The sequence below is a fragment of the Anas platyrhynchos genome, chromosome 12 (genome assembly GCF_047663525.1).
Source record: "Anas platyrhynchos isolate ZD024472 breed Pekin duck chromosome 12, IASCAAS_PekinDuck_T2T, whole genome shotgun sequence".
NCBI lineage: Eukaryota > Metazoa > Chordata > Aves > Anseriformes > Anatidae > Anas > Anas platyrhynchos.
Window position 1 is genome coordinate 13,337,743 of NC_092598.1, and position 27,159 is coordinate 13,364,901.

General features: G+C 52.2%; 1 protein-coding gene and 1 long non-coding RNA gene across 3 annotated transcripts in view; one reads left to right on the top strand and one right to left on the bottom strand.

The window, feature by feature from the left end:
- GNAO1 (G protein subunit alpha o1) overlaps positions 1-27,159 on the bottom strand; it is a 130,784-nt gene that overhangs the window by 84,434 nt on the left and 19,191 nt on the right. For both annotated transcript variants that reach the window (XM_038185398.2, XM_038185400.2), the window contains exon 3: positions 3,287-3,428. In XM_038185398.2, the coding sequence (XP_038041326.1) occupies positions 3,287-3,428 (142 nt within the window). The remainder of the gene's footprint in view (positions 1-3,286; positions 3,429-27,159) is intronic.
- LOC119718144 (uncharacterized) lies at positions 18,553-26,736 on the top strand. The gene is made up of 3 exons (XR_005268828.2): positions 18,553-21,788; positions 22,030-22,212; positions 22,423-26,736. It is a non-coding gene; the product is annotated as an uncharacterized lncRNA (long non-coding RNA).

Consider the following 27,159-nt stretch of genomic DNA (forward strand, 5'->3'; position numbering starts at 1 on the left):
GCCTGTGGACCTGCCACCACCCCAGGTGTTTGTATCTGATCCCTGCGCCTGATACTGGGATTCTCTGTTGAGTAATTACAGAACAATTTCAGCCTATTTCTGCCTGGTTTATGCTAATATCAACACTCGACAGCTGGTTTTGTAGCCTTCGTGGGTTCATTTTCTCTGTGTTAGCCAGGGAGGGAGGATGGAGCGCCAATGGCCCAGAAGTTGAGGGACACCTCCAGGCCTCCTGCAGGCCCCATCCCCTCAGGGACTGCTCTTTTCCCCCCCGACTGCTTGTGGCATGTGAAAAGGTTGGTGGCATCGCACTGACACCGCTCTTTGGGAGTTTCAGACGGACCCTCTGGGCTGTGTGCCGGTGGCAATGTGATGTGTGACGGCGGGATGTGCTCCATCTGCCCACACAGGGCAAGGAACGGTGACCCGGGAGCTGCCTGCAGACCATGAACCTTTCAGCAGGCAGACAGAAAGCCTGTTCCTGGAGCAAGCACCACGTATAGAAGTGAAATCCTACACGCAAACTGTTTTGTTCCTAACCTGGGGACAGGTCCTTATCGGCAGAGCAGGTCAGCGAGACCTGGAGCGTCTGCTTTTTGTGATTAATGTTGTCTTTTTAGCTTGTATTTCCTATCTTGATCGCCTTTTGACGGACAGGAGCAAAGAGATTTAGCCTGGACTCTTCCCGCAGCCTTTCACGTCCATCAGACTAAATACTGGAGGCATAATTAAGGGCAGCAGAAAAAGGAGACGAGCGAGAGAGGATTTGGTTATTTTACCTCAATAACAAAAGTACAAACCGTCCGATTCACACTTCTTACGTAGGGAAGGCTGAGGTGGCTTTTTCCCTTGCTCTGAACATTGCCAGCATGCCATTCTGAAGGAATAACGGAGGAGAGGCATCTCCTGTGGAGTTTGGGGGGGGAAAGCTGTAAAAGCTAAGCAGAGCCTGGAGAAAACCTGTCCCGGGGCCATGTCCCCTCCTTCCCTGCTGCTGAACAGGGGTCGGAGCAGCCCAGCTCCAGCTCCCCTTTGCTGAAGCCCTTTCTCCTGGGGGCTTAAGTGATGAGCAGGGAAAATCCCCCACAAAAAGATTTGCATTGGAAACCCTTGGCCGGGGAATGACTTTTAAAATAGAAAAGCTCTGCTTGAAAAGGGATGAACTGTGTAGCGTAATACTCAACAAATCGCTTGTTTAATGGCCTCTCTTTATAGCAGCTGTGTATTAATAACAAAAGAAGGGGAGCAGAAGCCATGCATTTCTTTGCAAGATTAAAATAAATGGCATTTCCTACTAATACCAGCAACTTTCTGCGGAGGTTGGCTAAGAGAAAGGAGCAAGTGGAAGCCCCCAGCCTGAGAGGCCATTTCTTGGTTTCTTTCCCTTCCATCTGCTGCTGGATGAAGGAGTGCTAAGCCTACGAAGGGAGAAGACACTGAGTCACCCCCTCCCTGATAGTGAAGATCTGAAGATCTGTACTGCCATAAAGCTGAAGTTGAAACACGAGTGGTTCATGCCAGGTACATGGCAAAACATCACGGGGACACTAAAACAGTGGTGCAGGCTGCCCGAAGAGTCTCCATCCTTGGGGGATTTCGGACCTGACTGGATAAAGTCCTGAGCAACCTTGGACCTTAGAGCTTGGGCCAGATGCCTCCTGAGGTCCTCTCTAGCCTGAGTTCCTTTATGATCCTAGGGCATTTGGCATCTTTTCCGTAGGAATATGAATGGAGGTGACATTTCATGCAGCCCAGAAGTCCATCTCTCATTCCTGGCAGCCCTGATAACAGCCCTCCCGCTCCATGCCCCCTGCTTCGCCAGGCCTGACACTGAAGCAATGCTGAGTTTCCTTCCTTAGAATTAGGGCTTTGGGCATTACAAAAAGAAAAGAAAATTTACAATTTCAAGCTGTCTGCCACAGACTGTTTATCAGACATGGAGAATGATTTGTTTCTGTTTTCCTGGACATAGGTTTTTAGCTGAGACAAGATACGTTGCCTTGCTGAGAGCTGAGTCACTGAGTAATCAACAGATTAATGTAGTCAGTTTGAAAGCCATCAGCATTAGTTCTCGGCAAGCTCACAAGAACTCCATTATTGTATCATCACTACATTTGGGATGAAAAAGTCTCCAGGATTTAGAGTTCCTGAGGGAAAGATCCCTAGATGCAAAGAAATCCAAATGCCCCTTTGCGACTGGGAGACATAAAGTACCTCTTTATGCAGGAACACCACAGCAGGATTTTGGCATCCTTTCCACCGAATGCTTTTATTATCAACCCTTAGATAAGGAGTTTGGGGTATGTAATACATCTGTCATTTGATAGCTACCTAAAAATAGTCATGATAAACTCAGCGGCATACAGGACTTCGCCTCTACCAGGTCTTTAATCTGAAATAATTTCCAGTGAAACCAAGTAGTTTTACTTTCTGCAAAACGAGTGGTCTTGACTTCCCTAGAGCTCTGTGTTTCTTCATGTGGGCTTGCTTTGATCCACAAAGGCAAAAAGGAGAGACAGAGGATGGCAGAGTCACCCGGCAAAGGAGCCACCATTTAAAAATAGGGAGCTGGTTAAAGTAACAACACAGGAGCAACTGCAGAAGGACAGGCTAGCTTAGGTGTGTGGCCTGAGGAGACTGCCTGATATCCACTTGTTATTCTGGCAGAAACACGCCAACGCTGCTACCCAAGACCCCATCTGTAATAACCCCAGTGGATCAATGCACCTTCCTGTTTGCAAGTGAAACTGCTGCTTGGGCACGCTTGGATGGGAGATGTGAGTAAAAGCCAGTCAAGCCCCTGCAAAAGTGCAGTTCATCCTAAAAGCCTTCCTCCATTAACAGGCTGCTGGACGGGATCAGCAAGGCTTCTCCCCGAGACATCGCTTCTTGCAGCTCAGCACCCACACGCGCAGTGGACAGGACAAATCTCCTCACTGTTGCCCCAGGACTGTCAGTACCTCTCTCTTTAGGCTGTCCCGAGATGAAAAGAATTATTTTTCACGTGGCCTGGCCAGTGCCAGGGCGCGAGAGATTGTGGCTGTTGTGACACAGACCCCCCCAGGGCCACGCTTCCGAACGTAGTGGGTATGTCATGTGCAATTGCAGCGACGCACCTATTTGTTACACAAACCGCACGCAACAGGCAACAAACAGCAATGCGAATATGTCCCCCTCCCTCCTTTTCCCCCCAAGACATTCAGATCACACTAACACATCCTGTTTGTGCTCTGGAGCACCCTGGCACTCCGCAGGCTGTGCGCAAGCAGCGGTGACTTTAACTCACCCGTCGCTCCTTATCTCCATACTCGATGCCCAAGGTATCCATGGCGCGCACGATAGCCGCCAGTGACTGTATGGTGTTGCTGTAGACCACCGGCTTGTACTGCTTCACGTCCTCTCCCGAGAAGCCATCCTCGTGGATGATCCTGGAGAAAAAGCAGAGGACAAAAACCTGTTGAGAATGGCATTTCAGCAGGGGAAGCATTTCAAACAGTGCTGTGTTCCTTTGAAGAGCACAACTGCCAGCCTGCCCCAGGTCATTTAGGCAGAATCTCTTTTTACACCTCCCTGGTTGTTCACCACGAGGGCATCCCAGCCCGCCCCTTCCGCTCTTTGCTGAGGTCTGGTGTCCGACTTGGAGCCTGGTCAGCCCCCTGCTCACATCTGTGCCGGTCCCAAGGAGGAGGTTTCCATGACCCAGCTTATCTTTCCTGTCCATGTCTATGGAATTACGCCCACAGATCAGATCTAAATGACCGCAAACAGGTGATGGAAAACCTTAAGTCGTGGCTGGCCCTTTTCATAGTAACTCCTGGGGTGCCTACAAAAGGAGCCCCAGTCGAAATCCCCCGTGTGCACGCAGACACAGGCATGGATAAAGGAAGAGATTTAGCTGTGAAGCACACGAAGTGCTTACAGCCCTTCACACACCTCCTTCCCAAGCCATGCTGAGAGTTTTTGGGCTCTCAGACCCTGCAAAAGGAAATATCCGATGGAGTGAGACCCTGCCATGGCCCCACACCTGAGGGGCAGCCTCACAGTGCTCCTCCCAGCCCAGGTCCTCCTCAGAGGCCCATAGCAGGACACAAAATCCTGCACTTGCCTGGGCAGCAGCCCTGCCCCTGAGATTTCTCCATCTCTCAGGGACTCGAGAGCTACGGCAGGGTGCGTGCAGAGCACAGCCAGCGTTCCCAGAGCTAATTGAGTTTGACAACCATTCTTCCTGGTGAAGACATAAGTTATGATCCCGTCTCTTAAATACTAGCAGAGCAGATGATCCGCTTAACCCAAACGCACTCCTTCCTTGCTCAGCCTCAGATCTCACTGGACACCAGATAAGATTCGGTAACAGATTTGCCACTGATAAAACCAAGCAGCCTGTCCGTAACAGGACTTTTTTTTTAATCTTTGCTGCATCACAAACCAAGGTCCTGAGCAACGCTGGCATCTCCCCCCGGGACAGGGAGGTCTAGCAGGGATCGTATGTGAGCTTGCAACGGAGACAGCGCCGGGGTGGCAGCGGAGAGCGGGGCTGGCAGCCAGCCTCGTGTTACTGCTGGATGGCTACACCCAGAGCAGGGCGACACGAACGCACTGAGCACGGCACAGCTCTACTTCCCACGATGTGAACCTCACAACAAGGTGTTTTAAGGCAAGTGGCAACCCTCTGCCCTCTCCAGCACGACACTGAACTCCGGCCTCCTGGCAGGACTCGCTCCAACACACCTTGAGTCCTGCAGAAACACAGGTTAACTGTGTTGCAAGCAGAGGACGTGGGGCAGCTCAGGTTAACAGTCCGGGGCATTTTGAAGCTGCTGATCTGAGTCTCTGCGCAGAGACCTCGCTTAGAGCTAGTCTGGGTTTTTAAGAAGACTTACGGACAGCACCCAGTGCTCACAGCTGGGTAACGGGGAAGGAGCGGGGCCCGGAGCCGGGTGTGAGCAGCACGTCGCACGGCTCAGTGAGCGTTGCCTGGACGAGCTGCTGAAGCGCTGGGAAACGCGCTTGGCCAAGAGCTGCAGTGAAACCTGAAGAGTTACGGCTGGCATGAAGCACAGGAATCTGCTGAATTCAGCCCCTTCGGCACCAGTTCCCCAGCAGGCAGCACGGCAGCCACAAGCACAGCAGGGCAGGGGTCCTGGGGAGGCAGGGGGCTGGCACCAGCACCTCCTGAAATAACTCATCCCTTTTGGCTGCTCACTTTGGGGTGGGAGCTGGGGGCAGGGGGTACTGAATGGTGTTCAGGGCAACGAAGAGAAGGGAACAGAGGGGAATATGGAAGGGGTGAGAAGAGGAACAGGCACAAGGGGCAGTGTAAGGGCTGCAGGACGCAGGGGGGATGTGTCTGGTCCTGACACCCTGCTGCACTGGGGGAAAGGGGAGCAAGGAAACCTTGGGCTGGTTTGGGTTGTGTCCATCACCGACAGGCATCAGCTAGGGACAGGGCTCAGCAGGAAGAGGTGAGCTCTGCCCTCCTTTAAAACATCTCCATCCCCCAGCCATGAAGTTGTTGCCCAACACTTCCATGTCTAAGTGCAAACCCTCGGCGTTTCCAAACCCTCCAAGGCAGTGAGCCCCCTGCCACGCAGGGGCAGAGCTAAGCGATGGAGGGCAGCTCCGGTGTCCCTCAGCAAACATCCTGCTGACGGGGCAGCACGCTGACGTCCTTCAGAGCACGGACATAAAAGCGTTGCTTTGAAACGGGGCATAAAAGAACACGGAGGAAAAAAAAAAAAAAAGCAACCCGATTGTTCTTCTGTGAAATTTCTCTGGGAAGGCAGCCACCGCGGCTGAAAGCAGCGCTGCAGATGCCAGTATTGAAGTTTTGCTGTAGGAAGTACCTACGGATTAATCAATCACGCAGTTAGCACATTACCTAAGATTTGAGCGAGCAAATCCCCACTGACTAGTGCTGTTCCAAAGGCTGCTAGGACACCGTGAACTGGTTTATTGTCCTATATGCTTTCAGCAAAACGCTTCCCTTCTTGCTCGCCTTGGTGAGCTGCTCGCTGAGCCCTTCTGGCAGCCTCTTCCGTGGTTCTTTGGGAATGTTCCTGCTGCCACTCACCCCGTTGGGATGTGCCCGTCTCCTTGCCTGCAGGACGGCTGCTGTGCTTCATTTTACAGGGACAGACCCTCACGACGTTACCTCCAAAGCTCCAGCAGCACCCGGGAGGTGCTCTGCTAGGGGAACAGCCCCAGGACACGAGCAGCGGTGGGTTTCAGACCCTACAGGCAGCTGTGGCCATTAGAAATGCAAAGCGTGTAGGAAGGAATAGAGCAGTGTGTCAAGGCTGGGAAGCCTTTAAAGATTCAGGCAGGGTGGGCTGCTCCTTAAGCAGCTTGCAAATTCATGGGAACAGAGGGTTTTCAGCACTAAGAAGTTGGGTCCTGTTTTCCAAAGGGCTTGCATTTGTTTCTGCCTGAAATCCATGCTCTGCCACGCTGGAGCTGGTTCTTCCCAGGGCAGAGGAAGAAAAGGGATTTAAGAGGATCCCGGGGGCTGCAGAGGGGGGAGAGACAATGCTGTAATTTTTTAAAGCGATTCCGAGCAATTAAAAAGCCATTTCATTCACCGAGTGATTAATGAACCGCCGTGCTCTGAATGGGATGGTGCGAGACGACTGAAATGAGCTGACTGCCTACCGGCCCCCTTCGTGCCTGCTTCCTGCCCATCGCCACCAAGCCCACGTGCTTGCAGCTCATACTGTCATACCCCTTTTAGGGTGGTGTTAGCAGACAGGTATTTGCTGAGAAGGGCTCTGCTGCAGGGCAGATCTTCTGCCATCCCCCAGCAAAGCATTAATCCCGAAGAAGCGCCCAGTGCCTCGGTGATTATTGCTTAATTACCAAATAAATGAAATCCTTGGAAGCAGGAGTTGCATTCCGCGTAGCAGCTCGCTTTGGCTTCCATTCAGCAAAGCACTTAGGTGCCTTCAGCCTTTCGCTTAGAAATTGAGCGTATTCAAAAAGCAAAGCCCCGGATCGCTCCGCTGCACGTCCCCGCTGCCACGCAGTGCCCTGGCCATTGGGAAATGGTTTTCTGAGCGAAACACACCACGGCTCCAACTCAGCAGGGCTGGGTTTCAACCTTTGGGCTGATCTCAGCTTACCCAGGGGGAATACTTGTCTGTCTGTCCCCAAAACCTCCCTGCCAGACCCCTGGGTCCTCTGCTCTGCCCCCAAACCGCTGGCACCCTGTGCTCCAGGAGGAAGCAGTGCTACCCGCCCATTTTTACATCAGATGTGGGGTAACTTTAGCCAGGCTGTCCCTCCAGGTCACTTTGTGAAAGTCAGGTGGGGCCATTCCCAAAATCTAGACCTGGCATCAACTATGGCTCTCCTTCTTCCTGCCCAGGAAGGAAATGAGATTAATTTAACATGCCTCGGTTTCTGAATAAGCCATGCTGGATGTCCCCCATCTCCCTTTTTATATCCTAGGTGCTTACAAACTATTTGATAGTTCAGCTCCTTTGAAAACTTCTGGAAGTTGACTGGTCTGTATCTCTTTGACTCCTCTTTTCATCCCTCTACATTTGGAGACGAGCACCATGCCTGCATTTTTCCTGTCTCATGGTACCTCTCCAGTCTTCCCAGTGCCCTCAAGAAGTGCTCAGCGATCAGCAGCGAGGCTGCTGCCAACACCTCTGTGCCCCCTTCTCCAGCATGCTCCATCCTTTTTGTAGCATGCAGGCACCTCCTCCAGACTGACACAACCCTGCTCATGTCCTGGACCTTCTTACTGCTCCCAAGCCTCCAGCCAAAGCCTCTGAAACATTTCCCAAATTCAGGGAACCTTGTGTGGCTTCAAGCTGTCGGCAGCGCCGTGAAAGACGTACGTGGAGACTTCCAATTACCTAGCAGAGACAATAAATCCCATACTGTTCCTGCTCTACCTAAGATGATTTACTTTCAATCAGCAGGATGTTTCCAGCCGAATGAAGTTTTTCCGTATCAGTGCACATCTCTGGGACTGCAGCGATTTGCTTGAATAAAACTGGGCACGACGGCGCCGGGAGATGATTACACCAGGAGCGCACCGCCAGCAAACACCTCGCAAGCGAACGGCCCGGCTCCTGTAAAAGCAGTCCTTGCTCCTCACCTTCATCTTCACAAATTAAGGGACTGAAGGCACAGCTTTTGGATGGAGATGAATTTCACCTCCCAGGGCTGTGGGTGCAGGGAGGGAAGATGCTGAGCACCGCTCAGCTGGGCTCGGGATTGTCCCCTACATCCTCAGCAGCCCAGGGGAGCTTGCAAATGCACCCCGAGGTCCTGCAAGGAAAAACTCCAAAAGCTCTGTGGGCTCTGCTTGCAAATGGGAAGAAAGAAACATGCAAAAAGCCCTTAGTTTAACACGCAGGGAAAGGAAACGGTTGATCAAATTTTGATGGAAAATTTTCTGCCAGACATAATCAGTTATTTTTTAGAATTATTTTTATCTCCATGCGAGGCTAAAAAGTTTGTTTATGGGAGAGTTCTGAAGCTAAATTCCAGTGATTTTGTTCTCACTCGTTTAATAGCTTGAAATGCGATTAAAAACTCCTGGATTATGTTAAACTAAATCAACGCAGATGCCCATGACCTTGTGGTTCAAAGGCTGCAAAAACCCCATTCAGACCTTCGGGACAGGATGAAAATCCCTCAAAACTCTCAGACTTCTTCCACTCAGGCCATGCTTGCATGACACATCGTACATCCTATTCCTGCAAGAAATTTGCCGAGGCAGAGATTAAGATGCCTGCTTTCTGCAAAGAAAAACAACTTCCTTAGTCAGGGTGACCTGGGAGTTGCAGACGGAGCTCGTTTTAAAGAGTTTAACATTTTCAACCTGGATTTTTAACGCCCGTGCAAGAAATATGGATGGAGCCCCGTGACAGAATCCCAGCTGGGGGAAATCTCCTTCGTGGAGGAAATACCTTTGGGTCACTCAAAACTGAATTCCTACCACCGAAGTATTTCTTGCATGCAAAAATGTTATTGTTACCGACCAGCTGGTTCCTGTTAAAAAATAAGCAAATCCATCAGGGGATTGAAAATATGCTGCCAAAACCTACAGCCCTGGACACGTTGGAGTTTATCCCTCCTCAAATGAACTGCAAAAGTTTCATGGACCTGCACCGGGCAGCAGCATTCGTGCTCCTCTAAGGCAAAATTTGTGTCCAATATCGATGTGTGTAAGTGACTCTAATGCCTTCACGAGGTCCAGTTCAAGCTAGCCATGTGCTTCTGTACCATAACTGCTGGCCAGAAAGCTAACATTGATGTTATGAGAAACTCTTGTATGCCTTATTTTTGCCTGTAGCTGAAGTGCTGTTGAGCTAGCAGTGACTGGCTTCCAGGCAGGTAGGGGCCAGACCCTGATCTACCTGAAAGCCGTTCCTTTCAGCTTGGTTTCAGGTGTATTAAACCTGCAGAATACTCTTCATTTCCAGTTTATTACAGCCCAGAACTAGAAACAAACACGCCAATGAGCGCTGCCAACATGGTGCTGCGTCCCTGAGGTCCTATGGCTTTTCTGAAGCAGCTCTTCGTTGGATTATTTCCTAACTGAGGTCTGCATTAATGCTTCATTTTGGCTCTGGGATACCTTGAGGGGTTTCCTGGGCCGTGTTCTCAGTTCCCTGCCACATGCCCTTCACTGGGTGGTGTTTTTTGCACCATGCTTTTGGGATGCACCAACAACCCTTCCTTGGCTTGCTCCATGAGGCTATTTCAGTATTGGCATTTCCTAGCAGGAAGCAGGGCAGCGAAATGCTCTGTTTTTAAGTGTGTGTACACAAAATAAGAGTGTAAATAGCCTACTACATCCTGAAAGCAACGAATTGCTGATGATAAATGGAAGACGCCACTACTGCTGCTTCACCAGAAGGCAATGCTGAGCAGGCAGGGCACAGCCAGCTGGCGCACGAGTGCTCCTGCCAGACCTGACAGGAACGTGGCCGCCCTTTGGCACTTAACAACGCAGAGCCAGGAAAAGGAAGCACCCTGGGGAAGAAGCAGCACCCACACCAAGCTTTTTTGTGCCCAGGGGCAGCAAAAAGCTTGGCTGTACTTGCACAGTTCACCCTACTGATAGCATTCCTCCGTAGACACCAAGGGGAAGACCCCAGCAGCTATGGAGGAACCCAACCCCAAATTCAGAGCATCTCTTTCGACCTCCTGTAATTCGGTGTTGCCCCTTTAGCCCCTTTCCAGAAGGCAAACGATGCTGGAGGTGGCTCCTTCGTGCACGCCGAGGACAGGTCCCCAGCACCACGGCACTGCTCCAGGGCAGAGCCCAACCTCAGCCCCTTCCTGACAGCACGCTGTTGGGTGCGTGCTGCTGGGAGGTGTCAGAGGAGAAAATCCAACCCATCTGCTAACATAGGAGAAGCACGAATCTCTCCTCCTTGCTGCCTGAAGTCACTTTCATGCGCTGCCAAAAGCCAAACCAAAAACCTGCCCGAAGGGGAAGGAAAAAGAGCAAGGAGGGGCGCAGGCAAGGCTGTCCTCAACCAGCCCCGGGCAGGGAGCAGGCTTGGGCTTTATGTAAGGTCAGGGCACTGGCACGGTTTGGTTTCAGTGAAATTTGGAGTTGTGTAACTTTGCTAACATGCCCTCTCCGGGGGCCTTGAATATCGAGATCAAATCCTGCCTACCCTCCATGCACCTAATTAGCTGTAATATGCATCCTGCTCTGCTCAGTGCGACCAGCGAAGAAACACAGTCAAAACCCATTAGCTCAGGCTTTCTTTTGATTAAAAAAAAGGCAGCTGGGCAGCAGAGAGTCCTGCAGCAGCGCTTGCATTAGATGAGATTGCATTTTTCTGGGGAAAACGCCTCGGGGCCAGGAGGGTTTCGAATAGCACCAGTGGAGGCTGACGGCCGCACTCATCTTCTTGGTGCGCTCCCAAATAATAATGCAGCGAGGGATGGAGGGCTCCTGCTCGCAGTGACTCGGTTTCTGATGCCATGCGATGGGCTACGCTGTCAGTCTCCTTTCTCCATGCTCTGCCTGGGACCAATGAGATCCCCCCGGGAAAAAAAATCCACGGGGCCGGTGATGACCCACATGCGCGAATTCTCATTAATTCCTTGGTCGTGTTACATAAGGTCATTTTGTTGAATTAAAATTATTGGGATTAATCCTCTTAAATGTTCTCTTAGATGCACGGGGGATCCAAGCGCAGCTGGATCATCCCGCAGCTGGTTCTAGAAAGTCAAAACAGTGTTTTAAAGCCCCGTAATGGTTTTGTTAAATTCATCCCCCGAACAAGGACACAAAGCAGCTTTTTATGGCTTTTTTAGATCACTTACAACTTCTGTAAGCTGTCATTAACTATCATCAGAGCCTGAAAAATGAGGCAAATGGGTTCAATGTCAGTTTTACTGCCCAAACCTAAATAATATTTTTGGTTTCCCATCTGCCTCATCTGAAGTGTTTTGATAGCTGGAAGGTGACTTTGCCTTTCAAACCCTTTCCAGATTTTGGTCTTCATAACCAAACACCCTGTGGACAACAGAGGAAACGGGAGAAGTATTCAGCCTCTTTATCTGCCCGTGGAGCCCATCCTCACAATCACCGCCAAATCCCACACCAAAAATAAAGCATATTGCTTTTTTTTTTTTTTTTTTTTTTTTTCATATTTTGCCCGGCTGCCCAGAGCCTGCAGTTCAGCGGTGCGTGATTCTCTCCGCATACCAGTGATGGGTTTGGTGGGATGTACGTGGCTCCTCACGAAGCAAACCCTGCCTTCCGAAGCCCCCCAGTCTACCAAAATCCCTTGGGAGCCAAAGCTACTTCCCCTGTGCCTAGGGCTGATCTCGCAGAGCTGAAACATTCGCGTGTCGTAGCCGTGCTGTTGCTCCTTAGGAATCATGTGCTGCCATGAAAACGCTAAGCTAAAATAAAAACATGCTGTAAAGCAGCTTTGCTTTTTCGGGATATCAAACCTTGCAGCGTCTGTCTTTCTGAAGCCCTGGCTGATGGGTTTGATTAGCTCTGGTAGCAGATCTGTGTTTTTCAGTGCATTTGGTGCTCTAACAAGCTGGGCTGAGAAGGAATTGATTCCGGCAGGAGTGCTTCTGCCATTCCTTGCACCCTGGCTCTCCTTCCTGGCATGATTACAGCTCAGGGGCTCCATCTCCAAGCTCTGTGCTTGCCACGAGCCCCCAGGAGCATCTCATCTGCGTAACTGGGGTTTTTCTTGCAGTGTGGGTGCAGTTTCTGCTGTGGAGATAAGGACACGGGGGATGCCCCGTCCTCTGGAGCCGCTGCTCGCTGTGCTCCGTGCGCTGACACTTCCCAAGCTGATGAGTTTGAGCCAAAACGTGGCAGATTTGGCATTTGAGGATGCCACCCACATGGTTAGTACGGTCCCACAGCAGGAAGGAGGTTATGCTGCGCTCGGAATTAATGCCATGTGTTTGGAGGTATTTAAATCCGAACTTTCTACACCTATACTCGGTGCACAGGTCATCCGTAGGGAAGACAAAAGCACAGCCTTTCCCTGACACCGGCCGCAAGTAGTCAAACAGCATCAACCTTTTACTTCTCACCTGCAGCTGAGGCTTAGAAAACACCGGGGGGGGACAAGCCCTGGACTGGTCCAACTCTGCACACACACCCAGCGAGGGGCCCTGCCTCTGCTCCACATCTCCCCTGCCACAGCTCCGAGAGAGGGAACAGCCTTTCCCCAAGGTTTCCCCATCCTTTGAGCCAAGGTATCCCAACTGCTACGGTTTGAGAAAGCACTGGAAGACCTGGGGCATCCTCAGTGCCTTGCGGCATGTCCTGGCACCAAGGGCTCTGCTCCTGGGACTTGCTGCGTGCAGAGGCTCCTCTCCTTCCCCTCCACCTCCTCATCCTCTCCTTCACCTCCTCCTTTTCTCTTCTGCCTCCTCTCCCTCTCCTCCACCTCTTTTCCCTCTCCTCTGCCTCCTCTCCTCTCCCCAGGCTGCTGCGGCTGCCACGTCATGGAGCAGGAGGTGCAGCCAGGAGGAGGTGCGTGCCCCGGTGCGGATGGCTGTGAGAACATCGCTCCTCAGGCCACGTGTGGCCCTGCATTGGGTTCAGAGCAGCTCGGTGGTGTCCTTCGGTGGCCACATCAGCCTCACCAGCTCCCCGTGTGGCTCCTGGCACGGCAGCTCCTGCCAGCGGAGGAGAGGGATCGAGAACAGAGTGCCTGGGGTACCCTGGCCAGACTCTCCTGCATCTGAAAGCCTGGTGCAGAGCCAGACCTGCACTTAAGTTCTCCTCGCCAGGCCCCGGTTCTGTTAATGGGAGTCCCAGGAGCTCTGCTCTACCAAGAAATAACCCGGAGACTGCTGGGAAGTGAGCCCCTCGGGCCAGCCACCAGAAAGCCCGCTTGGCACCTCTTCCTCCACCCCATTTCGCTGCGTGGTGGCCGCCAGACCCAGGCAGAAGCAGCGAATGGCACGGTACAAGCAGCTCTCAGCGGGTGTACGTACCACTTCTGGCTCAGGAAGCCACCACCAGCTTCCGAGGCGGACACAGCTGTAATGGAGGGCGGCCCCACACACAAATCCATGGGTGAATGGATTTGCCATTGTGCTGGGAAGTGAGCACGGTGACAAACACCTCCAAAAATCAGTGCATTCCTCCTCCCACTCTCATCGATCCTTGTCATCCCCCTTGTCCTTATCTCCAACTGCAAAATCCCTTACTGATTTCAGTCGCAAATGCCCGTGCATCTTCCCTGGCAGTACTGGCGAGCGGGACGCAGCGCAAAGTGCCCGCAGCTCCTTCCAAAGCGTCTGGCGAGATTCCGTAAATCTGCCTTGTAATAAATCCACTCCGCATCTGAGAGTCGGAGTTCAGGCGCACCCCTAGCATTATTTAACCATCCCTGGTGTAAAACATTCCTGCCGTATGGAGAGCTTTGATTGGATTCGCAGAGGCTGATGTTTAATTAGCTTACACTACTCCGACTCGCTCTTCCCACCCACGTAGTCGGTGCGCTGCTGGCATTTGGATGATGCAACTTTTGGAGGGGGGAAGCTTTTATTTTTCCAGAAAGCATCTAGGAAACTTCGGAGACCTCAAAGCATTTGAGGTTTCCGACAGCACAAACCTTCCCCTTCCTCCCTGGCTGCTGCCCAGCACGAGGAGCCGGGTTCAGCCAGGGCCGAGAGCTCTCCGTGAGCTCTTTGCCCTGCCTGGGGAAACGGGGCTGTGATGAGCATGAGGAGGTCTCTGCTCGCTTCCTTGTGACCACGCATGCTGCAGAAGCCTCTATCGCATTTGAGAGGGCAGCACAAACAATTGCAGATCACCTTGTTTCCCTCACAGCTCAACCTGAGCCCTGGCAGGTGGTGTCTGTGCGTGTCTTGCTGCCCCACGTCCCTCCTTCACCTGCATCCCCATGAGCAGCCCGCAGCTGGGATGATCTTTCAGTGATCTTCAGACGATCTCTCAGGGCCCCTTCCAGCCCCTGACAGCCTGTGTGGCCACAGGGTCTGGTGAGGTGAGCTGCTGGGCCACAGCGGGGAGGGGAAGCCAACAAATGCCAAGAATATCTGGGCTTTGGAAACAGAGAAGGGAGCTCTGATTTAGTATTTAATAGCGCTGCCAGCATCCCCTTTAAACGGCGCTGATTGTAAATTCCTAATATCTATAGGATAGATTTACAGCCAACGGGATACGGGGAAACGTGTGACAAAAAGCAGCCCCTAATCTATAAGCAGAGGCAATACTGCTGAGTAACCCGAGGCAAACAAGTGGCTCATTAACCAATCAATCGATTGGGTTAAATGCAATAACTCACGCGAAATGCTGCTCGGCCACACAGGCTGGAAGCCCGGCTGCTCCCTGCACATGCAGGACGGCCACGGCCCTGGGAGAAGGCTGGAGGGCTGCACACTTTTGTCCCTGGTGCTCTGTTCCCTGCTGGTGTCTGAGCAAGAGCCTGAGAAAGGGGCAAGGGAATGGGGAAGAAGGGAAGGAGATGGATGGAGCGCGGAGGGGAAAGTGTTCTCCAGGGAGCCCAGGTGTGGCTGGGGAGCAGCTGCTATTCCCCTGGTGTCCTGGCCTCTCAGGGACTTTGGTGAGGTGGTGCATGTTGAAACTCATCCCAAAATGCTCTCAGTATCAGGGCCGTTCCTTTCTCTTTATTCCTAAAGCCTGCATTGAAAGCTCCCGGGCAGCGAGGCTTTCACCTCTTCTCCAGGAACAGTGAGCCAGAGCAACACATCTCATCATTAGAAATATTTCCTGCTGTCCACTCACGATTTATCTATTGACGAACTCAAATGCAGCTTCCTTAATGTCATTCAAGCGGCTATTTTTAGGGCCAGCGCTGCCAGCAGAAATAATAGGCCTGGTGCATTTTTTCCCCCTGCAGAATGAGGCTTCCGAAATTATAGACGGGAGCGCTAACTGAGTGCCAAGAATGCTGTGACGGCGAGGACGTCGGGTCGCAGATCACCACGCTTCTCCCCCCTTGCACGCGCACAGCAAGCAGGCACACGTCCTCGCGGGATCATTTGCCACCACAGTCGCTGCTTGGTGCTGGAAACTGTCCCCGGCAAGGAAGCATTTCATGCTTTTTATCCCAAAAGATCTTGGAGAACTCCTCCCCGCTCCCGTGGCTTTCCTGTGTGGCTCTGTGGGCACAGTCGGGCCCAGAAGAGCTCTCGGGTTTTTGGGTTTGTGCGGTGCAGCGCTGGACTCTTGCCCGTGGCTCCTGGGCTTCCTGCGGCGGGGCAGCCAGCAGAGCTCCTCGCCCAAGCCGGGTGAGCACCGTGCACTGCCACGGCAACAAAAAGGAAGAAAAGCTTTCTGTTCCCAGGCATTTAACCAAATCAGATAAATGGCATTTGCCAGCCCAGCATGGCTACGTGTGGCTTTTGTCTCTCCTGCTCCTAGTCACTAGTGCCCAAGGCTCGGGGTTGCACTCCCTTCAGTTCATTTCCCTGTGTACATTGGGGTTTCTTTGCATACCCAAATCCTCATTACCACTCCAAACCCCAGTAAATTACGGGAATGGTGGCTGATAAAAGTCCTCTAACTTAAAGCAACGGTGAGCCTGCTGTCACCGAAAGCACTGGTCTGGGCTGTAGAGGCATGCAAGAAGCGAGTGGGGGATGTAACCAGGAGCAAGCTGTCGGGGCAGTTAGGATGGGAAGACGCGGCGGTTCTAGTGGTGGTCACACAGGTACCGGGGGCAGCCAGGGCCCTCCGAACCAGGGCTCGTGGTGCACAGCCCCAGGATTGTTTCCTAACCCCCTGCAGAGCTGCTGCAGCAGAAGGGATCGCGGCACGTGGAAAGCAAACGTGGCTGAGTCAAAACGAACCCAGATGTGCTGAGGGCACGAAGTAACGGGGGCCAGAAATAGCGATATTGGCACAGCCTTGGCAGCCAGCACTCAGACAGGTAAAACTCTGTCATGCCCCCAGGGCCCACGAGAATTAGATGGATGGGAACAAACCCGCTTGGAATAGCTATGGGTTGAAACAATGAATGTGTGTCCTTCTGGGTTTCATCAAGAAAGAGGCTGTAGGAGAAGCCAGGTCCCAAAAGGAACAGAGGAAGAGCCTGGGAGGAGCGGGAGGCTCTGCTCCATCACCCAGGGCTGGGCTCCTCTGGATGTGTTGCTGCGAGGCAGAGAGCCCGTGACAGCCCGGATTTCAACCCTCCTGAAACCCACGAGGGTTTCCTTCTCTTCCCCAGGAGTCGGATCAGGCCCCGGGAATGCATTTGTTTGTTTTTCCCTTGTCATCAGGCTGCCTTTGGCTGAGAGCTACAATCCATTCAGGGAGGACCTGTTTATCTGTGAGAATAGCAGCACTGCTGTTAAGAGGTAAGAGTGGGAGTGTGCTTCAGGCAAAAAAACGCAGATTATAGCCCCGCTAGTAATGAATCCAGCACAGAGAGAAAGAAATGCAGAACGTTCTAATTTTCTGAATAGATTTAATTCCATTTTGTTCCCGGCGAGTCCCTTCGCTGACAATTGTCTGAGTGGAGGGAGGAAAAAAGGGTTCCAAGCAAAACACTTGTCCATGAAGGATGTTATTAAAATGTCCTACTTGAACACTGGCGCTCTGCAGGCCAGAGGCGCAGAACGCGAGCGGGCTCTCTCCCTCAGCTGAGCTTTGTCGAAAGGCAGCGTGTTTGGCGATTATTTTCCAAAAGCGCAATTGCTGTCATCAGAATTTGAGCTGGCTTGACTTGTCCTGCCCGATTTAGCACCCACTCCACCAGGGTAGGTTCAGGAGTTCAACGAGAACTTGAGTGTTGTTGGATTTGCAGCAGGCTTAGAAAACACTCGGGAAAACAATAGGGGGAGAGAACAGATGGGGAATACACGCAGAGTGGGGGCGAAGACCAGAGAGTGGTCAGGGAAATTAAATAATTCCTGTGGCAAGTAAAAATCCACTGTGGCAAAATTCTCCACTGGGGTAAACTTCCAGCACTTGGCTTCCAAGGACTCCTGCTAACTCTCACCCTCGTAAAGACCTGGTTCGGTGCATTTGTTAATCTGGTCCTTTCAGCCGAGAATTTGGCTGCAAGACTGCAGCAGGGATGTCAGCCAAGCTGTAGCAGAGAAGTTGGCCCCACCATCTTCTGATTTGCTTTTCTTTAAAGGCCTGGGCAGTGGGTCCCATCCCCCTGCGGGTGCTGCAAACGGGACGGGTTCCCATGAGACAGGAGCGTACCAAAACCTGGAACCACCACAACCAAACACAAGCTTGCAGGAGGAACTTGCTGAGGACCGTCACTCTTCTGCTTGTGTGGGTAGCAGCATTGTCCCCAGCATGCTCAGCCTCTTCCCTCATGAAGATCATCGTCCCTGCCCCTAAACTCAGGGTGTGTGACCGTGCTGTTATTGGTGCACGCGATGCTGAGCACAGGGCAGCGCTGCTCTGGCTCCTGCTTCTTGCAGACGCAGAAAGGACAGAGCACACAGGCAAACACAGCCCCTCCTGCACATGTGACAGTCACAGCACCAGCAAGTCGCCGTCAGCTGCCTCATTCCTCCTGACAGGTCCTGTCCTGAAACAATGTCTCAGAGTCTGCAGCTGGTCTGGATTTTCCGTATACAGCTGGAACTGCCAAAGGAACAGAAAAAGCTGGGGTAGCAGAAAAGCTGCCGCTCGCTTTGGAAAGAAAAACCTTTCCCAGCAGTTTGCGTGCAACCGATCGAGGCAGTTTGCCATCCTCCCCGGGGTGGAAGTGCAACCGAAGCATCTTTGAGCTCGGGGGGAAGGATGCTGCTCTTCTGCTGCACGGAGAAGGTATTTCCCAGGGAGGGACTGCACAGCTCCTGTGCCTTGCATTTCCTCTGCTATATTCACTTAGTTCTGGGGCTGGGGCTCCAAACACTGGGGTTGTTTCCTGCGGGACACCTGGCTGGTGCAGAGCGTCCCTGTCCCAACAAGAACCTGCCTTACCTTGAGTTATGCCCCCACAGCACAGCTGCAGCTCCGGGACAGCCTAACTTCTCCCTGAACGCAGCACCTTGATAGCTGGTTCCCAACTTTCGCTCACTGGTTTTCGTGGGCTGTCGCAGCAGAACTGATTCTGTTGCTGAATTTCTCAGCCCTTGCAGCTCCTCCCCAGTATTTTGGAGCCACATCTTATCCAGCTCTTCTTATCCCGCTGCCCCAGTGAATGAGAATCCTGCCCAGCACAGGGACCAGTGCTGGACCACTGCCAGTGCAGGAGAAAGGGAGAAAAAATCCCAACCAAGCAGCAACTCAGCCCCTCGGCCCCGAAAATCCCCAGCCTCTTTCCAGCCTCGAAGAGCAGCGAACCTCCACCCTGCGCCGAGAGAAGGCTGTGATGACACCGAGAGCTGCAGGAAGGTGCAACTGGGGCGCTGTCACCTTGGAGGGGTGACAAAGTGGCGGCAGGGGAGTGAGGCTGTGTCTGGAGGTTGTGTTTTTTTTGGTGAGTGGTTTGGGACTGGAGCTGCCAGGCTGGAAGAGAGAAGAGGGAGAGGAGCGCCGCGCAAGGCATCGGCCCTGCTAAGGACACCCGCTCCCTACAGGCACATGGGAGGGAAATCCCAGCTGGGATTTCTAAGCTTTATCCATCTTGCCATGGTTTCCTGCCTTGCCGTTGTTTACCAGCTTAACAAACTGAAGACTGTTTGAAAGAGATCACCCCTTAATCTGGCTTGTCCTGAGACCAATAGGAGAGGAGGAAGGCAAGGTCACGCACATCCGAGGCCAGCACAGAGCTGAAACATCCTTATTTATCTTCCCTAAGCTGTTCTAAATTTTATCTCCTTCGAGATATATTGGAGTAATCAAGACCAGAATTGGGCGGTGACTGGAACCGTTGGACAGGTCCCGGCTGTCTGTACCCTGTTGTTATTTTTGGTGTGGTCTGAATTTCACCGTTTGGTTCCTGGTGCTGTGCAAGGCATGGGGACAGACATAATGCAAAGCTCCAGGAGAGTGCCTCCTGCCTTCCCCTGTCCTGTGCAGCACTGCCAGGTGTCTGCAAGAAACTCGCCCTCAAGAGTTTATTCAGGCATCCCGACAAAGCAGAAAGCACTCCCCTAAATATCTGTTTTGGGACAGCCAGTCCAAGGAGTGAGACAGACAGCTGAGCACAAACCCGTTTTTTAGAAGCTGAGTTTAAGGTTGGCTAAAAATATGGCCTATCCCTTCCAGGGGTTACTTTGCTTACGGTGCAGACAGGAATAAAGCTATTAGTGACTGAGCATTCGGAGTATTTGAGGCTGGTGTTTGTCTGTCAGTCACTCGTCCTCCAAAACATTCTTGTCAACATTTGGAAAGCAAGCGGGATGTGCACGCCGGCCGGGAGGGGACGGGGGAGCTGTAAGAGCTGCAGACAGGAGGAAAAGCGGGGACTAAAGGACACAGGAAGGAGGAGAGAAGGGAAAGAAGCTGTTAATGAGGAAAAATACTGAAAGCCCCAAACGTCTGGGACAATTTCCATTTACTTTTAGAGGTACTTTTTAGAGGAAGAAAATAGTTCGGTGTAGAGAAAAACAAAAAACAAAAGCACTTGTTTACAAAAAGAACCCCCCCAAAACAAACAAACAAACAAAAAGATTAAGAACGTACTAAGAAGAGAAACTGAGTGGAGATGACATGGAAGAAGAGAAAGAGGAGAAGTCACCATGGGCAAATACAAAAATGCAAGGGCAGAGCGGGGACAGTACCGGCACGCAGGGCACTCCTGCGCACAGGCAGCGCCGCTTTCCAGGCATAACCTGGGGGACGAGGAGTTACTCAGGGTAAATGTCTGCTGCAGTCCATGAAGTTGGGCTAACCAGATTGAGAGCTGAGTCACTTAGAGCAATCCTTCCGAGGAGCTCATCAATTTGAGTAAAGCTTCAGCCTCGGGCTACAGCGCGTGGCTCTCCTTGACTTCGCCCTGCCACGCAGCGCTGCTGAGGCCGGTGGTGCTCTGAGGAGTTCGGTGGGTAAGAGGGAGAAGAAACCGCCTGGGGCAGGGTCCCAGTGGTGCAGTGGGAACGGAGAAGGTGGCTTTGATCCAGAGAGAGCAATGGGAAGCACAGCGAGGCCTCCCCTGCAGGTGTGCTTGCTCTGCAGCAGGTCCCAGCGCGCTGCGCCGGGTGTTTTATGACAAAAAAATCCATCCAGCCCATAAAAACAATCTGACTCTCCAGAAAGATAAGGGGTACAGCTGCAAACTCACCAGGATGAAATCCTGTTTGCTTCTCTTAAGCTCTCACCAGCCACCAGGCTGTAAACACCACTCACGGCAGGTCTGCAAGGTGTAAACCCTTCTGCAACCTTTTACTGCAGGGCTAGTGAGGAATTATGCCAGTGATATGAACAGGTTCTAAATATTGAGGTGTTTAAATAAATGAAGCTTTCACATACTTCCAGAATCTGTTCTTCACGCTGTGCTGGGGGGCTGTCCAGCCTGTACACCAAAGCACAAACGCATTTTAAGAGAGCAGAAGATTAATATCAGACTCAGAACGTTATCAGTGTGTGCTGAGAGCTGCTCCAGGCCCTCTGCCACCAGCCAGACAAGCCTCAACTCACCACCAAAGGAGCCCCAATTTCCTGAGCACTGGGGCCAAACGACCAGGACAGAGGCCAGGAGGAGATGTTTCCTTTTCCCGAGATGCTGAGCAAAGAGGGGATCTCTCAGCCATGTGCCAAGTGTCCCTGCGAGGGGGCTTAGCCAAAGGAATATGCAGCGCTGCTCATTCGGTCACTGCAAGGGAAATTAATCCAGAAATGACCCCATGATTGGCTTCCTGAACACAAAGGGCATATTCAGAGTGCTTTGGAGAAACTGCTGGCTTGGAGCACCTGGAGAGCTTCAAAGCAGGCGTCCTGACCTGCCCACACCCCACCTTCCTCTGTGACGTCCAGGTGCCCCACACAATTTGGGATTTTCCCCGTGCCTGTAATCGCACTGCGGGACTGCAGAGCACGGCTAAGTGAAGCTGCGCGGCTCTGACCTGAGCAACTGTCTCCTTTTATTAGTGCTGTTGTGTCGGCATTTTCAGTGGGGTTACAATTAATTAAAATTCCCTATTAATTAAAATGTTTTGCGACAACAACAACAGCAAAAATTGCTTGGAGAAAAGCCTACGTGAAGTGAAACTGGAGCCTGGTCCGCATGAATATGCATGGAGCCCAAAGGACGCTGCATTAGCATGCGTGCAGCCAGTCCCCAACGTAAGCGATGCAGCGGAGGAGGAAGAACGTAGAGGCGAGGAGGATACAAAAATAGGGGTGTAAAATTTTGCATCACCCTCTGTATTTCCCCCTCTGCTCTAACTCGGAGTTTAAGCGCATGGAAATGCCGTGGCTTTCACTACAGGTGGGTGAACGTGTGGGTTTTCCAGGAAACGAGGGCTTGGGCAGTGCTCCTGCTCCTTGCTCTGACCGCCCTCAGCCACCAAAGTCTGCACCAGTCCCTTTCCCCCGCCGGGCTGCAAAACGCAGGCAACGCCGCTCCTCTCTCTGCGTGAAGCTCTCTGAGGAATGAAGAGAAAGGAATAGAGTACAGAGCAAGCAATGTGTGGTGGCAATTGACTCTGTTTCCTTCTCGCCTTTGTCAGGGCTGTACCATGGCGGGAGGCGGCTCCAGGGCTGAGAAGAAATCTTTGTTGGCGCTCTGCAAGCCCCGCAGCACAGCGGCATTGTCAGAGCCGGGGCTGAATGGTTCCACCGGGGATCCAGACCCCGCTCTTTCGGGAAAGCAGCAAGCCTCAGTAACTAGCTGGTGCTATTACTGGAGCTGGGTAATTAACACTTCTGTGATTTTACGAGGAAAATGGTGTGTTGTTGCTGGGAGCGCGGGGGGCCAGGGCGCCCCTTTCTGCGAGCGTAAGCAGCACCGTGCCCGGCTCTGCCTCTCCCAAGGCAGGCTCCATATGCAGCACCAGCAAAGGGGGTGATGTGCCTTCCCCTTCCCCTCCCTTCTTCTTTAAAACACTTTTTTTTTTTGGCAGGCACTCCTCCTACTTCAGCGATTTAGAGGCTACGGGGAAGAAATCATCCTCAGAAAGAGCAATTTGAAGCAATGCCTGTCTACAAATGGCGCACGCTTATGCAACGGCTGCGTGCCAGTGGCGGCGTGCAGCTCTGCTCGGCTCCGCTTTAGGACCAAAAAGGAAATTTTGCCTCCTGCAGACCAAGGCAGAAAAGAGGCAGGAGGGGTCTCCTCCTTCAGCAGGGTTACCAAAAAGCCCTTTTCCCCAGGACCGGTGCCAGGTAAAGGTAAAAGGCTTACCAGGGAGGGACGAGACACAAAATGACCATGCAGCCACCATCACTGGCAAGGCTACGTACAAAAGTTGGCAAAAAAAAAAAAGAATATTGATTATTAGATGTTTTTGCAGATATTCATGTGCTCAAGAAGATGTCAGGAACGAAATTTATACTCTGAAGCATATAAGAAATGCACTATTAGTCTGTTTTTTTAAAGCATAATGATCACACAAGCTTCTTTCTAGTTATAATTGGATTTTTAAGGTTTATGGATCCACCTTCAACTTCTGGGCTACTCTAGAGGAGGAGATTATTTTCCCCCAAACTGAGGTTTCTCAAACTCCCTTGACTTAAGGGGCTTTAAGGCAAATCCAGAAGGCATCACGAGAGCTGCAAGGGCAGGTATGGGAAACCTGAGCACAGCAGGCACTGAAATTACGACAGTAGAGCCACAGAATCCTATCACTACTACTTATTTTTTCAAAGAATCGAATCACCAAGCTCAAATTGATTAATATACACAATTATTTGCTAAAGCAAAGGTCCAGTTACATTCACTGACTGCTCCAAGAGTTTGGTTGTCAAACTGAGATGCATAATACCTTACGACTGCTTTAAAGATGACCAACATTGCTTCTTCTTTTCAAATAATAAATGCTTAGATTATGCTTCGAAGCAGGACTGTTGTGTTTTTTTGGTACTTAAAACCCAGCAGGCAATCAGCTAAGGGGCTCCCAAGCCAGCCCCAGCTCCGCAGCACTACGCAGTGAGCAAGCTCAGTGAATCAGATTCATTTCCTCCAAGACCCAAAGGTAGCAACGAGCCATGCTGGATATTTCCCGAGAAAATAAGTGGCCGTGACAAAGAGTCCTTCCAGCCCAGGGAGGCACCAACCTGTACTTCCAAATGCCGCAGAGATCACTGGAGTTTTACTGCTCCTGATTTGTTTCAAATACGTGAAACGAAACACCCTGCCCTTGGCTACTGGCATGGCCCCAGTGTGCTGCAGGAATGGCACCGGTGGCAGGACAGGGGCTGCCTCCACCAAACGTCCCTGCCTCACCTTCCAGAGCCAGCCCCGGCGCAGGGCTCTCCTCCAAATGCATTTCCCTTCGCACACCTAAGCAGTGGTTTGCTGGTATTCAAGCATGGAAGACCCCAGTCCTACAAACATCAACGCCTCATTTTAGTCCCTGAGCAGTCCTGGAGGCTTAGATATGAGTACAGGTACAGCCAGGACAAAATGCTTAGCCTATTAAGGGAAATATTTAGACAACAGGAAACAAAATGTAGTGTTAAACACTAATTTAAGTGATGTTTATATAACGTTGGGGCATATGTAGGGCTAACAACTGGTTATAGATCAGAGCAAGTGAGTAACGTAAGGACATACTAATTAAAATCCAGTCTTCAGTCAGTCACGGGTTTTCTTTCCCGCTCTGTTACTCTGGTTTTTGATTAGAAAGTAATCATCACATTACACAATATTTCTCCTCATTAAACTACAAAAGCAACAAAGATCCCTTGCTTCTTTGGCCAATTAGTGCCTGTGTACAATCACGGGGAATACAAATCAAAGCGTGGCTCAGCTCTGACCTAATAAGACATCCACGCAAAAGCTAAGCTCCGCAGTTTTTTGTTACTACAGCATTTTTTCCCCTTTACTACAAAGCAGTAGGCACTGAACGCTAGGCCCTGTCTCAGGAAACACAGAGCGGCCATCGAGGGGGCTGGCAGAGCTCCTCGGTGGCTCTGGTTTACCTTGAGGAGCTCCGAAGGGATGCTCGTGCGCCCAACTGGGGCTGTCGGGGCTCGCAGCGCTGGCAGCTGGAAGAAGCTGAGCGGGAGGACGGAGCCCACGGCGAGGCTGGCACAGCTCTGCACCTCCCCGGGCAAACCCTGAGAACAGGGGCCTGGAGGGCTGCTACGCCCCTCCTACAACCAGCCCCGCTCCCACTTTTTCCTTTCCCTCTAAGAAAAAGGCCGTTTGCAGAGTTTGTACTTCTCCATCCGCCCCCGCCCCAAATCCCTGTAAGTTATTCTCACTTAAACCAATTTTGCTCTCCCACTGAGTGCCGAAGTGTTGCGAGTCGCGCTGCGCCGTGCTATTCCCGCCCACCCGCCATCCATTTTCTGACCAATTTCCTTCTGACACGCGTCTCCGCCGTCTCCAGAATCACTTCTGGATTTGGCCTGAATCGGAGAATAACATCCTGCAGCCCTGCTAAAAACCTGCACTTTATTACCTCCGCCAGGAGGTGTGTGCACCGGGGATCGCATCTTTTTTGGTTGTTTTTCAGAGCAAACGGAGGGGGAAGCACCAAGGAGGGGGCTGCGAGGCTGGAGCCTCGGCTCGTGTTCCCCACTCCTCCAGCTGTGCTGCAGCAGGCAATTAAGAAGTGGCTGCTCATCAGCGTTATTCTCCTGAAGCTGGTTAATAAGCACGGTCAGTAAGTGGGGTCCTGCTGCCCCTCTCTCAGAAGTATTTCAGTTTCTTGGCCAATTTTGTTGCAGCTTTGAAGGCACTGAGCTCCTGGCAGTGCCACGGAAGCAGAAGGCAGAGGACAGAAACCCTCCTCACACACCAGCAAAGCCAGATCAGGGCTTGCTCCTGAGAAAATGCTACCTGGAGCTGGAATTCATTGCTCCCTCTGCTCACGGCATGATTTGATTAATCCGGAGGTTTGAAAGGAGAGGAGAGCATCAGCCAGAACATATGCTTCTGTGCAGCAGGGACCAGCTTTCTGTGCTGGATGTACAGTTCCTGGCACGATGGGATCTTGATCGACTTACAGCTTGCGTGTGCTCCAGCAAAACCCTGATTTAATCACAGGAACAGCTCCTGCTCCCTTCCTGACTTCCACAGGATGGTTCTCTGTGAAGGACGGGGTCCCTCCATCACCTGTTTCCGCAGGGATTCGCCTCGCTGCAGAGCTCGCTGCCCCTGCAGCTCGGGGCTGACCCGGGATGTCTACGTGCTGCACTGACCGCGTCACCTCGTGCTGTGTGCTCTGCTCCTCCAGCCCGACGTAGCGGCGTCTCCGCTGCTCCGAGTGGAACAAATGTCACCACCGTGTTTTGCATCGTCTCCTGCTGCTGTCTGCTTTTATTTTGGGTCCTGCTGGCTGTCAGGGCAGGAGCGCAATCCTGCTTTTGGGAGGTGTAGTGGGTTTACGTGGCAAGGCTTTGGTAGCAGGGGGCCATAGGGGTGGTTTCTGTGAGAAAGATCTAGAAGCTGCCCCATGTTTGGGAAGGGCCTCATTGTTTTCCAAATCTGAGCCAATAAGCGATGTTGTTTTGCGCCTCTGTGAGAGCATATTTAAGACAGGGAAAAAACTGCTGCGCCACACAGCAGCCGGGAGAGTCAAGGGAGTGAGAAACAGCCTTGCAGGTGCCAAGGTCAGTGTAGAAGGAGGGGGAGAGGTGCTCCAGGCGCCGGAGCAGAAGTCCCCTGTGGCCTGTGGTGAGGACCATGGTGAAGCAGGATGTCCCCCTGCAGCCCATGGAGTACCACGGTGGAGCAGGGTTCCACGCTGCAGCCCGTGGAGGAGACCACGGTGGAGCAGGTGGCCCTGCACCGACGGAGGCTGCCGCCTGTGGAAGACCCCTGCCGGAGCAGATTCCGGGCTGGACCTGTAGCCCGTGGAGAGGAGACCACGCAGGAGCAGGTGATCTGGCAGGAGCTGCTGCCCGTAGGGGAGCCAGGTTGGAGCAGTTTTCTCCTGAGGGATGGACCCCGTGGTACGGACCCATATCTGGAGCAGCTCTGGAAGAGCTGCTGCCTGTGGGAAGCCCACGCCAGATCAGTTCGTCAAGGACTGCATCCCGTGGGTGGGACCCCACAGCACAGGGGACGAGAGTGACCGAGAAGGAGCGGCAGAGAAGAAGTGCTGTAGACTGACCATAACCCCCATTTCCCCGTTCCCCTGCGCCGCTCGGGGGGAGGAGGTGGAAGAGGGTGGATGGGGGGGGAGGTGCTTTTGGTTTCTTTCCTTTGTTTCTCACTTCTCTAGCTTGTTAGTAATGAGCAATAAATCTTACTATCTGTCTTCTTATGCTGAGTCTGGTTTGCCCGTTACACTAATTATTGCGTGATTTTCTCGTCCTTATCTCAATCCTTGAGCCCCTTTCACATATTTTCTCCCCATTCCTCTTAGAGGAGGGGAGTGAGAGAGCGGCTGTGGTGGAGCTCGGCTGCCCACTCGAGCAGAACCACGACAGGAGGTTCAACCAGGGAGTTTCACTTGCGAGCCAAACAGCCCAGTGCTAAATGGGTAACGGGCTTTTTTTTTTATGGAGGAAAACTGAATCTTCCCCTTGGAAAGAGATCTTCGGGGCCTTGTCTGGCCTGCTTAAGCCAGCACGGATCAGTCGCTGTCCTCGAGCTGGACAGGCAGCGTGGCACTGCGGGGGTGCTGGCCTCTGCGTGCCCTGTGCTGCCGAACTGCCGTTACCTCCGAGCCAATTTCCCGTCCCAA